At 33.2% G+C, this 13,986-nt stretch overlaps 1 protein-coding gene across 5 annotated transcripts in view; it reads left to right on the top strand.

The window, feature by feature from the left end:
* Nucleotides 1-13,986, top strand: part of PCNX1 (pecanex 1) — a 187,112-nt gene that overhangs the window by 75,012 nt on the left and 98,114 nt on the right. For 3 of the 5 annotated variants that reach the window (XM_055436674.2, XM_055436675.2, XM_055436673.2), the window contains exon 8: nt 5,638-5,822. The exons of the other annotated variants lie outside the window; for them this stretch is intronic. In XM_055436674.2, coding sequence (XP_055292649.2) covers nt 5,638-5,822 — 185 coding nt within the window. The remainder of the gene's footprint in view (nt 1-5,637; nt 5,823-13,986) is intronic. 5 annotated transcript variants of the gene reach the window in all.

The raw sequence follows: 13,986 nt of genomic DNA, 5'->3' as shown, positions 1-13,986 counted from the left end.
TATTAAATAGTTTTGTTTTTCTTTTTCTTCCAGTTTCTTTATATCTTTAAGCTTCTTTAGACTTTCTCTGCATGTGACTGTGAGCTTACTGCACCATGCATGTCTTATGTTGCATTATTTAAACAAAATGATCAGATTGGTTTAGCCAATTTTAAATCACGAAAATTATTTTTAGGGCAGTTATATAAATGTAAATAGAGGCCTTAAGTTAGCTTTTTATTTTTTTCCTATTCCAAATTAGTAATTAATTCAATGTCTTTCCCCAGTACATTAAACAGTGTTCAACATGAGCAAATATGGACTGAGTGATGAGCTTATTGAGGATATCAGCTTGATAAACCAGTTTGATTATTTTATTTCATTAAAATATGTTATATTTTATTTTGCATTGCTTAAAAGTTAATCACTAGGACTTAGTAAATGATGCAGAACTAGAATATTTAATTTTTGGTAATATATGGTCAACTGGGGGCTTCTCTGGTGGCTCAGATGGTAAAGAATCTGTCTGCCAGTGCAGGAGACCTGGGTTTGATCCCTGGGTCTGGAAGATCCCCTGGAGAAGGAAATGGCATCCCACTCCATACTCCTGTCTGGAGAATTCCATGGACAGAAGCCTGGCGGGCTATAATCCTTGGGGTTGTAAAAAGTCGGACACGACTCAGTGGCTTTCATGGTCAGTTGGTGATACATACACACACACTATGTGTATTTGTATGTACATATTTGTTGAATTTCTCAACCTCCATATGCTGAACAAAAGCATTTTTTATTTTTACCACTGTTCCTAAGTAAGAAAGCTTCTTTATAATATTGGGAGTGAATTTTTTTATTGAAATTCTTAAGCTTTTTTATCCTTAATTATGTCAGATATAATGAGTCTGTGGCTTGAATTAGAAATATTTTTTTAAGAAACCTATTGAGAAGACTTGTGCTTTAAGAATTCAAATATGGATGAAAATATGTGTTTGCTTATTCATTAAACCATGTGTATATTATTATAGTGAAAGTGAAAGCTGCTCAGTCCTGTCCGACTCTCTGCGACCCCATAGATTGTAGGCCACTAGGCTTCTCTATCCATGGAATTCTCTAGGCAAGAATACTGGAGTGGGTAGCTGTTCCCATCTCCGGGGATGTTATTACACCATATGCTTTTATTAATCTCTGCATCTAAAAGCTCCATTACCCAAGTTATTTTCCTGTATTTTGAAATTCAAAAGGAAGAACATTTGATGAAATAATGGCTGTTGAATGCATGGTAGGTTTGAAGAGATAAATCTCTTCCCATGTTAAAATCTGGTTCCTGAAAGTAGCAAAATCCTTATTTTTTAAATTACTATTTTATTGTATATTTCCCTTGGTATTTAAGACAATTATTTTTCTGAGTTTTACATTACAGTCAGGAACTTCATCTTTCATAGATCATGTTCCTGATTAATTCTGCAGTAATACTTCATTTACAATATGCAGTATGGCTTAGTTAAACCAATATTTAAAATATAAAAATGAGAAGGCAACCATTTAAAAGAAGCAAATGGTCTAGAAATCTTTTCTGAGTGCCTTTGCTTTTAGTGGGCCCTCCTTTTCTATTTCCTTTGCTCCCTGAAGTAACTTTTTTTGCTAATGGATTTAGGGCGTGTAGTCCCAACCTGCAGAAAGAATTCGCCATTTCATTTTATGTTTTCTATTTTGTGTTTTCTAACCTCTTCTTTTTTCCCCTTGAATAATACTTGCCATAAACATATTCTTTGCTTACCTTCTCACTCCATGTTGATATTTCTTAATCCTTTTTTTTTTTTAACCTTCTCTTTTTAGTCTTTATAAATCCATTCTTTGGATCTCACTCACTAAACAAACGTAGACAATTTTGTTTCCTCTGCCTGGTGGAATATTAAAGAACTGTACTAACTCCAGACAACCACGTAGGATTTCTCCGTTTTTTTTTTTTTTTTAAGCGTTTTAAGCACATCACCATTCAAATGAGGATATGGTGTGAGCTGTTTATTTGTAAAGGGCTCACTTTAGGATTTTTGGAAGTAGTCTTCCAATAGTCAGTCAGCGTGTAAATTTTGTTAGTTCAGTTCAGTTGCTCAGTCGTGTCCGACTCTTTGTGACCCCATGAACCTAAGGTTCCATGATATTTCCAATGCAAAGGTTATGTGTGTCTTAAAGAGGCTGACTACATCATGAATAAAATAAGATAAAATTTAGATGTGATGAATTAGGATAAATGCCAATTTAATAAAAATCGTATTTTTTTAATTGCAAACTTATCCAGGTAAAGTATAGTGATACTCTCAGTGTAAGTTATATAATAATATCATCTTTAAATATAAGATACATGGTTTTAAAAAACTTGTAACTTAAGTTAACCTTGTAGGCCCTTACTAGTTCTTCCCAGTTACTAGAGATGAAAACAGATGAATATTTAAAGATTCTGTAATACTAATATAAAGAGTTAGTTCTGTGTTTATCAGCCTAGATGTGGTATCTTTTAGAACTCTAGTTAACAGACTGGAGTGAAAGTAAACCATCAGTGCATTTGGGGAAAGGAAAAAAGCTTTATTATATGGTGAGATTTCTTTTCAAAATAGAGTGAAAGACATGTAATCAAATAAGGTCATAGTTATAACTGAGTCTGTAATTGTAAATTCATATCATTTTTGGTACTCAGGAATGAATCCACCAAATACTTATGTTTGTGTACTGTATTCAAGACACTGAGTACGCTCTGAAATCTGGAGATCCATAGCAGTAATGTAATCATGCTCAGAATTTGTTTAGTTGGAAAGACACATACAAAGATACAAAACAGCATACGGCAGGATATGTTACATACTAAATAAGTGCTAAGAGGAAGGAAAGACCAAGACCAGTTATACTTTTTTATCATTTAAATTAGGAAAGCTAATTAATTAGTAGTATAACGTGTCAGTGATGCTACTGGTAGCCGATAGTATAAAAACCTAAATTTCTGTCTTTTGCCGCGTTATGAAATAGTTGCTATGTTTGCTATGAAACTGGTAGTTTTGATATATAATTGGTATTATAGAAAAGATTAATTTTTATCAGTTATTAGTTTAAGGTGAAATACAACCCTCCAGGAATAGTTTTCCTGGCAATTTGTGAAAAAACAATAGACTTTTTGGAATTTAAGGGACATAAACAATTTTTGTCTCGCTTTTGATGTTCAGAAACTTGACAGTTAATAACTGCATAGATTTTGGCTAATTTTCTTTCTTCTGATGTTGATTTTCATACATTGCCTAGTACTTTGAAAACCTTATATATATATATATGAATATGTTGAAGATGAGTGTATTCTCAATGCACTCACTCTAAGAATATATCAAACAGCCATAGAGCCCCTTTATTTATGATTTTAATTGAAAAAAATTGATGGAAAAATTTGCTAAGCATATATATATGTTTATGTATGTGAGTGTATATATACACACACAAAAATTTTAATATTTTACCTTCTGAATCTGAAGGGTCATCATACTTGAGCTGAAAAAATTTTCCTTTGTGAAATTTGGTCATTTTGGTAAAGTTTATGGATAAGTTTAGATGGCTTCCAAGGACAGACTTACTGTTTATATACGTAAGAAACAAACATTTTAGTAAATTTGTTCCCAAGATCACCTCTTGATTTATTTCTGTTGTACAAAGATTATACTCTGAAGACATTATTAAATGAATACTTTTAAAGTTATGACTTAAAAAGTTAGTGCCAATGAGCGTTGACAACTCTTTGTAGACTTGATCTTTTTATATGTTGCATACGTTCCTGTGCCCTACTTAGAGCATATAGTTTTTATTGGCTCTAAAAGAGACCTAAAAACATGAATGTTTCAGGCAATGGTGATTAATAGAACTTTCTGTGGTGGTGGAAATAGTCTGTAATCTGCACTATCCAGTATGGTAAACACTGACTACTAGCTTTGGCCTGCCCTGGTAGCTGTGGTAGCCACTATCTATGTTACATGTCTCTTGAGCACTTGAAATATGGTTAGCATGATTGAAAAGTGAACATATTAGTTACTTTAGTCACATATGGCTACTGTTTTAGACAGTATAGTTCCAGAGTGTGTTCTACTGCCATAACCACAGCTTTAAGCAATGTATGCAGTATTTTTCCTTTTTATTTCATGGTTACAGTTGACCCTTAAATAACATGGGCTTGAACTGCATGGGTTCAGTTACATGTGGGTATTTTCAATAATAAATAGTACAGAATGACATGATCCGTCGTTGGTTGAATCTTTGGATAAGGAGGGGCACCGTCAGCTATACATGGATTTTCGACTCTGCTGAGATTTGGTGCCCTGTCCCTCATTTTCTTTGAGGCTCAATTGTACTTCAAATTTAGCTGTCTTCCCAGTCTATAGCAGATTAGTTTGTTGTCTTATATACATCAGAGAAAGCACTCCTTTTAATTCAGAGGATTAGAGAGAAGTTGATATTCATGAAAATGATACTGCATAAGGCTGTTGTTAGTAGCATTCTTCTTTTAATTCCTAAAAGGTCTAATAATTTTAATAACAGTGCAGAGTTGCATTGAACATCATGTAGAGGATGATGTATAATTATACTCAAAGTGTTCTCATTAGTTTCATCAGTTTAAATTTGAGTGTTATGCTAAGAAAATTTAAGTTCTTAGTGTTTTAAAATAAATATGTAAAAATTAAAAATGAGTTAATATAATAGTTTCTTAGTTTTATATACTTTTTAGATAATTAAAATTATCAAAATTATAAAATTTAGATAATTTTAATAATTTTATAATCATGAAATACTAAACATTTTTAAATTTTTATAAAATTTTGAAAAGACTAATATTCCTTGAACAATTACTGGCTTCTAAATTATTTTTAAGGTTTTCTAAAATGATGGATTCTTATAATGAAACTTGAGTATGAATTGGGAAAGATCAAAATTCACTAAGGGAACATAATTACTGTTAATTAACACCTGTATATAAAGCCTGTGACCTTATTTTAGAACTATGTAGGCTTTTCATAGAAAAAATATTTAATATATTTCTTGTAGCATCTCAGCAGTCATTTTTATTTCACTTGGTTGAATCAGTTTTTTTTTTTTTAAATTCTGGTTTTCTTCACTAGTTTGTGATTTTCTTTTGATTCAGAATTGTTATCTTGGTTGCATTTGATAAAGATTCTTTGGTTTTCAACTGCATAGAAATTTTGTTTTATTGTGAATTTCAGATGCCAGAATATTTGAAAGAACAATTCTAGAATAATTGTATCAGGGTTATAAATAAAAGTGCATATTGAACTTAAAAATAGGAATCATTTTTGAGGGACCAGCTATAGCCTGTATGTATTTAATGTACTGTGAGTCTTCTTTGTTGCTTGCTTTCTCCTTATACTGGAACTTTGTTGAGTTGGAAAGATGTTACAGATTGGTTGCTCTGCATATACATTGAATTTTTTTCTGTTCATCACCATGAATAAGATTTCGAGAAACCAGAAATTTCAAGCCAGCAGTATAATCTGCATATTCTTAGGTTACATTGAAACCTTTTTTTTTTTTTTAATTAGTTGTCTATATTGACTTCTAGCTGTTGTTTTCTCTCTTCTTCCCTGTAATGTCTCCCCAATCCATGTTTTTTCCTAGCCTTCAAGATGGTCAGCAAGGCCAGCAGTGCACAGCCCAGGTCAGAGTGCAGTCCCGCCCCCCTCCCCAGGCCGCAGTGCTCAGTGCTAGTGCCTCCTTGCTGGTGAGAGATGGGAGTGTCCACTTAGACGCGCCGCATGACAGCGCGTCTGCTGCGGGCGGCAGCAGTGTGCACGATGAACTTGGTATGCAGGTCTTTTGTAATCCTGGTGACGTAAAACTTGAATATAGCAGATAATGGATAACAGTGATTGCAGTTCTTTCCTGAGATTGCTTCGTTTTGGAACTATGCGTTTAAGAGTCCTTTTTATAGGATTTGCCCTGTGTATAAGGAAAATTTGACTTTTGCTTTTACCTTTTCTGTTTCTCTCAGTTCATACTCTGCATTTTCTTCTGATCATGTCTTTTATTAATAAGTAAAGTATCAATAAATGTTTACACTTTGCTCTCCTCTTGTAATGATTTGGGCAATTTTCCTATTTCTTGGTATTTGTACCATGTGGTGAAATGTTGAGTTTTTAAAAATTATTTTGATTGAACCTTCATTTCTCTAAATTCTCTGCTGTAGGGAAGGCAAAAATACTTTCTAGTGGCCTATTACTATATAATCTTTCTTTTAGGTATATTCTATATTTTACTTCAATGTCTGTCACCTGAATGTAATTCTGAATGCAGTACCTTGAGAACATCATGGCTCTATATTCAAATCAAACAACTTTATAAATTTTTTTCTTTTTTCCTGTTAATACATCTATAAATAAAAAATGTAATTAAACAGTTAAATCTCAGACAGGTGGTAGAGTTTTAAGCCTCAGTAATGTGTTAGAGAAACAGTATTTTATACTAGTTTGTTTTCGATTTCTCTCTCCAGTTCAGCTTTCTTGCGCTCAAAATGCAGATTAGTAGCAATTGAAGAAAATCTTGTTATTCAGAAATATACGATTCAAAGTATTTTATTTGCCTACTGTGATTTTGTTTCTCCCTGTTATAACTGTCTTTGATTTATAAAGAAGGTAATCTAGCTGTTGCTTTGACTAGAAGGATATAATTGGTAGAGGGTGCCCAAATTAGGTATAAAAAATGTCATATGCTGTTTATTGACTCTTTTTCTGTTTTGTAAAAATGGTTACAGAGAAAATTAATAAGTATTAGATATGCGTATTGATGAAAATCATCACCTTTAGCAAACTTTATATAAAGTTGAAAATGATATCTGTTTAAAACCTGTCTGTTTAGACCATTAGAACCTATGGTGATTTCTAAATAAAATGAGAAGGAAATAAGACATTTTAATTTTAGAGTGCTTATGCTTTGGAGTTTGTAATTTGAAGAGGGCAGGGAGTCTGAGAGAGTAAGGTAGACTTCAGTTTAGTTACCTGCTTTGACTTAGTTGCAAATATATTGAGTAAATAGTATCTTTTTATTGACATTTCTCTTGGGTTAACTCAAAGGTCCTATGTTTGGAGGACTTGTCAGTTTGTACCTACTATCACCACTGTCCATTGGTCGTTTGGTAGTAGATTAAGCTTAGATTTGGTTCATTTTGGGTTTTTAAACTTTTGTCAAATGAAGAATAAATTGAACTAGTAGGTGCTTTTCCTCTGTAAAAATTCTTAATTTGTTCAAAAAACTTGCTGAGCAAGAAATCATATTCATAGATGATTGAAAATATGTACATATCAACTTAGCATCTACTGGTTCAGGACATTCACTTAAAATTTGGATTTTAGCTTTTGTTTTAACTGCTTTGTGATAGTTCTTGGCCTCTCTTGTAGTTGAGTGTTGTCAAATTGAACGCCTAGTAATAGTACAAAATACACAGTCAGTGGACAGTATATATCCATTCGTTTCATAGCACGTACGGTTGACTAATAAAAGATTCTAAAAATGAACTTGCAGCTGAAGTTGAAGGAACTGACAGAGATACTGATTTTTATAATGTATTCCACTAGAATATTTGTGTTGCGCAGTTTAATCTTCAACATGATTTTAATTAACAGTAGTAAAAATAATTTTATGTGAGTGAATTGGGATACTATATACTCAAATATGTTAAAGTTAGCCATGTGTTCCCTAAAAGTATGGAATACTTACAAAGAATTGCTCACTTCCAAACTTAGCTTCTTCAACTGAAAATGTTAAATGTATAATTTTTACATGTTAAAATTTTATATATGCATAATATATTTTTGTAACACACACATACTGAAACATACATATATACACATATATATATTTGAGTACATATATATGTTTGAGTACGTATAAATGTTTGTATGTGTATTAATGTATATGCTGTAATTGTGTGTTTACTTTTTAAAGTGAGGGATATTTGCCTTTTTCAATTAAAGGAAACCTGCAGTCAGGCATTGTTTAATTCCACGCCTAGATAGTTTTCCTTAACTGAGTTTTTGAGATTTTTACTCTGTGGTGTCATAATAATTGACAACATACATTTCCTCTACTAAACCCTGAGAATCTTTATTTTTCTGCTGCATTTTAACTAGCATTTCAAGACTATCAGGTAGCACAGGATATGATAGAAAAGTTCATTGAAGATGGCATTATATGGTTTATTAGTAGTTTATTCAGCAGAGGAAAATATATTTTCATCATCCATTTTTAGCAGGCATAATTGTTCATCATAATTAATTTTTAAAACTGAATCTTAAGTGTAGAATTTAGAACTTGATCTGAATAATTTAATGGTTTCCTTTCTTATTTATAGACTGAATTTCCATGCAAACTTTGTTTAATTATATGAATGATAGATAAGTTTTAAAGTTATAATTGAAAATTACCATCAAAGAATTTCTCAAATCTTTCAATGTAACATATTGTCCTTTAAAAAAAAAGTGCATCCTAAAGGTTAATTTTCTTTTTATGAACCTTTTGTTGAATTTAACTTATTTGTGGTTGATTTCATACTAAACTTTGAAACTGCAGTTTTACTAAATAAAACAAGCTTTTGCATATTACCCAGGTAGGTCACAGAAGAGACTCAGTTTTTATGTTAATCCTGACCTCCACTTGTAACATAGGACTAATAAATTGATATAGTGATGAAACAGGTTATTCTCATTGATAAACTCTTAAAATATATATATAACACAGCATCTCAGAAGAATTGTTGTAGATAGGACCAGGTAAAATAGGAAAATTTATGTTTTTTTGTGTGTGTTTGAAATTAGTACTGATGAGTATTGAGAAGTATATATAAAATTATTTTCACCTGACAAATAAAAATGCTGTTCTAGGCAAGAAATGAGGACAACAGAGTTTTATGTTTACCAGGACATAAGTATGTAGATATCATAGGTAGTGTTCTTCTGAATTTTAAGACTTTCTTAATTTCCTTAATGTATTAGAGATTTAGAGAGTAATGAATTGATTTTTCTAAGGTTTTCTTTTGTTTCATTACTGTACAGCTATTTACAAAGAAGGTATTCTTGAGATAATCCTGTTTACTATAGAACTTATTACTTTGAAATTGTGGTCAGCTCTAGAAAAAGACTTAACAGAAATCTGCTAACACCCTGTTGCCTTTAGGTAGTTTATAGCAACTGTGCATTAGTATGGAGAAATACAATTTGGAGGCTCTTAAGTTTTTTACTTAAAAAGCACTCAGATGATCTATAATACTTTCAGTGATTTTTATTCTTTAGTGTTTAAAAAATTATGTGTATTATAGACTACTATTTTGGGCTGTGTCATTAAGTACTTCTCATTACTATAAATACAAAGTCAAGATGGCTTTAAGGAACCTTGGAGGCCATACTTTAGTCTTTTGTGTTACAGTAGATTTTTTTCATTCATCTAAACTAAAAGTTATATTCTTTTTTGCAACAACCTTGATCTTGTTCTTTTCTGCTTTTTAATACAAATTCTTTTTTTGTGTTTTTACAGGGGAGGGCAACATAAAGTATTATATGTATAAATGAAAGTAAAAAGTTTATTTTTATTGAAGCAGTAAAAATCCTTAATTTTCCTTTTTGGTATAAGGATGGGAAAAGCATGTTCTAATACACATTACTGGAAAATAAAATGAAGAAGATTGAGTCACCTGTAATGTTATCACTCAACTTAGTGATGAAACAGCAACAGTCATATCACTCAAAGAGAGTCACTATTAACATTTTATATTTTTTTCCTTTCTTTATTATTACATACATGTATATGCTTTTCTAACAAAGAACTGGGATGATGTTGTCTGACTTTTATGACACTGTAAGAGTTTTTCTTTTTTCTTTTAACACATTTAAACATTTATCAATGCTATTGTTTTTTAACTTATCTTTAAGTGACTACCTAATATTTTATCACTGGAAACTACAGGAAAGGTAGTGTAGAATAGTGGACTCTAGAATCAAACTTCTTGGCTTCAAATTCAAGCTCTGCCACTTTTAGCTGTAGCTATGTGATCTTGGGCAAGTTACTTTCTCTCCCTGTGCCTCAGTTTCCTCATGTATCAAAAGGGGGGTAGTAATATACTTCATAGGTTTTTGGTGAGGATTATATCTATTAAAATATGCAAAGCAATTAGAACGGTGCCTACTAGTAAGTTAATTGCATAAATAATGATTGCTGTTGTTAACATTATTTATTACAATAGTTGACTAACCCCACTGTTAGTCTTCAGGGTGATTCCTGATATTTTCTAATGTAAGAAACTCTCTGGAGAATATCTTTCACGCAGACTTTTCTGTGCATCTGTGATTATTTCCTTAAGATAAATACAGTGAAATGGAATCATCTATCAGGGGGAAAAAACATTATTGAAACCTTGATGTATACTCTTAATTGCTTTATGGAAAGCTTGTACTAGTTTATTCTTTATCTGGCAGGCTTTGAAAGTGTCATTTTTATCCCAGGTATTAAAATTAAAAATAAACCTAGATAAATTTTATTTCATCTACCCTAATCTTCATTTCCTGAAAATGCTCAGAAGTTTATCATTACTGTGAAAAGACTGGCATATTATTTTTTAAAGTTTCAGATGCATGAACTACTCTAGAAACTGGTTGAGATAGCTGATGTGTCTCTTGCCAGTCTGTGTTGTAAAGAATTGACTGAAACACTGGATCAACTGCTTTCTAACATTAAGATTCTATATTAAAGTTGATTAGTATGTGTAACATTAGTTAGAATGTATGTAGAGTCTTTAATCGAGAGACCTGTCCTCCCCTATCAAGTGACTGAAATTAGAGGGAAGTTTACATTTCTCTCATAATAGTCTGTTGAGAGCTGTCCCTAGAGGTGGGTTGGTTCTTTTTATCTTCCACATACAGCATCCCTGCCTGGTCCATAGTGACTGCTCCAGTTGTTGACATTTCCCCCCAAACTGGGGGGGCGGTGAGGAGGGGTGCTAAAATAAAAAGTCAAGGATAGCTAGACTTTATCTTTCAGATTGTGACTTGGGAAATGTGCCTGTCACTTTCTTCTAGCTGCAAGAGAGGCTGGGAGAGGTCTCTAAGTACACAGACATAGTGGTGGTGATGCTCAGTTGCACAGTCGTATCTTGACTCTTTTGCAACCCCATAGACTGTAGCCTGCCAGGTTCTTCTGTCCATGGGATCCAGGCAAGAATACTGGAGCAGGTTGCCATGCCCTCCACCAGATACTCTTCTCGACCCAGGGATCGAATCTGTGTCTCCTGCATTGGCAGGTGGAATCTTTGCCACTGTGCCACCTGAGAAGCCCACATAGACGTAGACTCAGCTGAAATTCAGTGAGGGGAAAGTCTTGTTTTTAAAAGGGGTAAGGACAAGATGAATGCTGGAGGTCGTTCATTCATCTTTGCCACGAGACGAAAGAAAGATAGCACTAAGTCGAGTCCGACTCTTGGGATCTCATGAATTGTAGCCTGCCAGGCTCCACAGTAAGACAAAAAGCATTTCAAATCAATAAGATAAAGATCCATGACCTATTAGAAAAATTGAATGTTACAAGTGGCTTGCAATTATTGGCAAACAGTTCAACTTTGCTCATAATTTTTTAAATTGCAAATTAAAAATAGGATTAAGATATTTTTCATCTACTGAGTGTATAGTGATGTCCTTTGTTGGAAAGGTCTGGAGATGTAGACAACTAAAAGATTGAACATTTTTGGAGGACAGTTTAGAACAATAGACAAAAATGCCTATGTATTTTAATCTACAGGCTTTGCAAGCATGCAGATGTATGTGTACATGGATATTCATCATAGCATTGCTTGTACTTTAATTTTTTTAAATTTATTTTTATTTAATAAATAGTACAAAGCACAATGCCATTAACATTAACATGCTTGTACTTTTGAAAAACTTGAAACAGACTAAATGTTTGTTACTCGAGAACCCCTCTTGTATTATTCTATTCATGAACATAGCTATGATATTCAGAACTTGATGTGTATATGTTATCGACATGAAAAGTTAAGCTATTTAGTAAGCAAATGTAGATAAAAATTTTTCAGGAGAACATGGAATCTGCCCTCGGCAGTGGCTTTTTCTGGGGGGTGAGAACTTTCTTCATTTTATACTGCTTTCAATCTTTTCGATGTGTCCTATTTTTAAAATGAAACACCAAAACAAAGCAACAAATGTCACTCACTGTCCAAAACCTTGATTAGTTACTCCTGGGAATTTCACTGACTACATGCTGTCTCATGCTTATCTATCTACTTTGTCTTTTACTTGGTCCGTCTTTTTTTTTTTTTTTTTCTTGTTTTTAAATCAACTTTATTGACATAAAGTTTAGGAATGATAAATTGTATCCCTTCAACATGTACAATTTGTGAGTTTTAACAGATACGCACACCTGTGAAATCAAGATACATAATGTTTTCACCATCTTCAAAAGATTGTGCCCCTGTTGCTGTCCATGCCTTCTCAGCTCCTGGCCACAGGCATCCACCCTGTGCTTTGTATCATTGTTTTCCCCTCTCCTAGAAGTTCATATAAATGCATTCACATTTTATGTGGCCTTTTGTATTTAGTTTTGCACTTAGCGTGATGCTTCAGAGATTCATCATATTGTTGCATGTTTTAGCAGTTTGTTGCTTGTTGATGAATATTCCTGTGGTGAGCTTCCTGTATATGGTGTATTCATTCATCTGTCAGTGGACAAGTTTATGTTGTATCCAGGTATTGACTGTTGTGGATAAAATGTCTAAAATGTTTTCAAAAGTAGTTGTATATTCCCACCGGCAATGCGAGTTCCAATTGTTCCCATTCTTGCTGACATTTGTTATTGTTGGCTTTTTAAGTGTTAGCCCTAGTGGGTGTGTAATGGTATCTTACTGTGGTTTAAATCTATGTCTCTTATGACTAAGGGTGATGAGGATCCTTTGATGGGTTTATTAGTTATGCATATATCTTCTTGTGTGAAGTGTGTCCAAATCTTTTCCTCACTTTCAAAATTGAGCTGTGTGTCTTATTATTGACGTGTAACAGTTAGTACCACTAAGTCATCAGTTGCAGGTTACAAATATCTTCTGCCCAATCTGTGACTTTTTTTGTTTGTTTATCTGCATCACTTGTAATGTCATCAGTGTCATTGTTACAGATTATCAAACTAAGGAGGACTTGTCCTTCGAAAGAAATGTGAGATCATGAAATTATATCAGAATATGAACTTGTATATTCACTTCTGGACAGTTCACCTGATCTAGGGACTCCACTTAATGAATTACAACACTGCTTAACACAGTGTTTTGTTAAATCAGAGCTGGAGAACAGTGACCATGGCAATAAAATACACCAGTATATAAATCTCTTTCACTGTTACCAAGCAACAGTTATCTGTCTTTCCTTGTGTGTGTGTGTGTGTGTGTGTGCGGGCGCTGCATGCAGTCACTCAAAAGTTGTCTTCTAAACTAACTTCTTTTTCCTCTAAAGTAACTTTTTGCCTTCCTTTTTCTTATTCTTCTCCTGCTTTAAAAACCTAGCACAGTGTTGTACATTCTACGAAGAAGGACTGGTTCTCAGTATTGAAACTTTAAATTATGAGTAGCATAGTGACTTGATTTCCTTTTAGAACAAGAGGTAAAGAGGTTTTATAAGACTAAGGCTTTTGGTCTAGGACAGAGATTAGCAAACTATGGCCTAGAGGCTAAAATCTAGCTTGATGCTTGTTTCTGTAAATAAAGTAAATGAATATGTTACATGTTTTCTGTGGCTGCTTTCACAGTACAGTGGCAGACTAGAACTGCTGCACCCACCGGTGACCGTCTGGCCCACAGAGCCTAAAATATTTACTGTGTGGCTCCTTCCAGAGAAACTTCACTGACGGCTTGTCTAGGGAGAGAGAGGTCCATGAATTTGTAGGCAGCGGTAAAATGAGTCATTTCTGTCTGGGGGAAAACTCGTG

This window comes from Moschus berezovskii, chromosome 9, assembly GCF_049115385.1.
Source record: "Moschus berezovskii isolate FMDL1 chromosome 9, NW_MosBer_1.0, whole genome shotgun sequence".
NCBI lineage: Eukaryota > Metazoa > Chordata > Mammalia > Artiodactyla > Moschidae > Moschus > Moschus berezovskii.
This window is presented reverse-complemented; position numbering and strand designations above follow the sequence as displayed.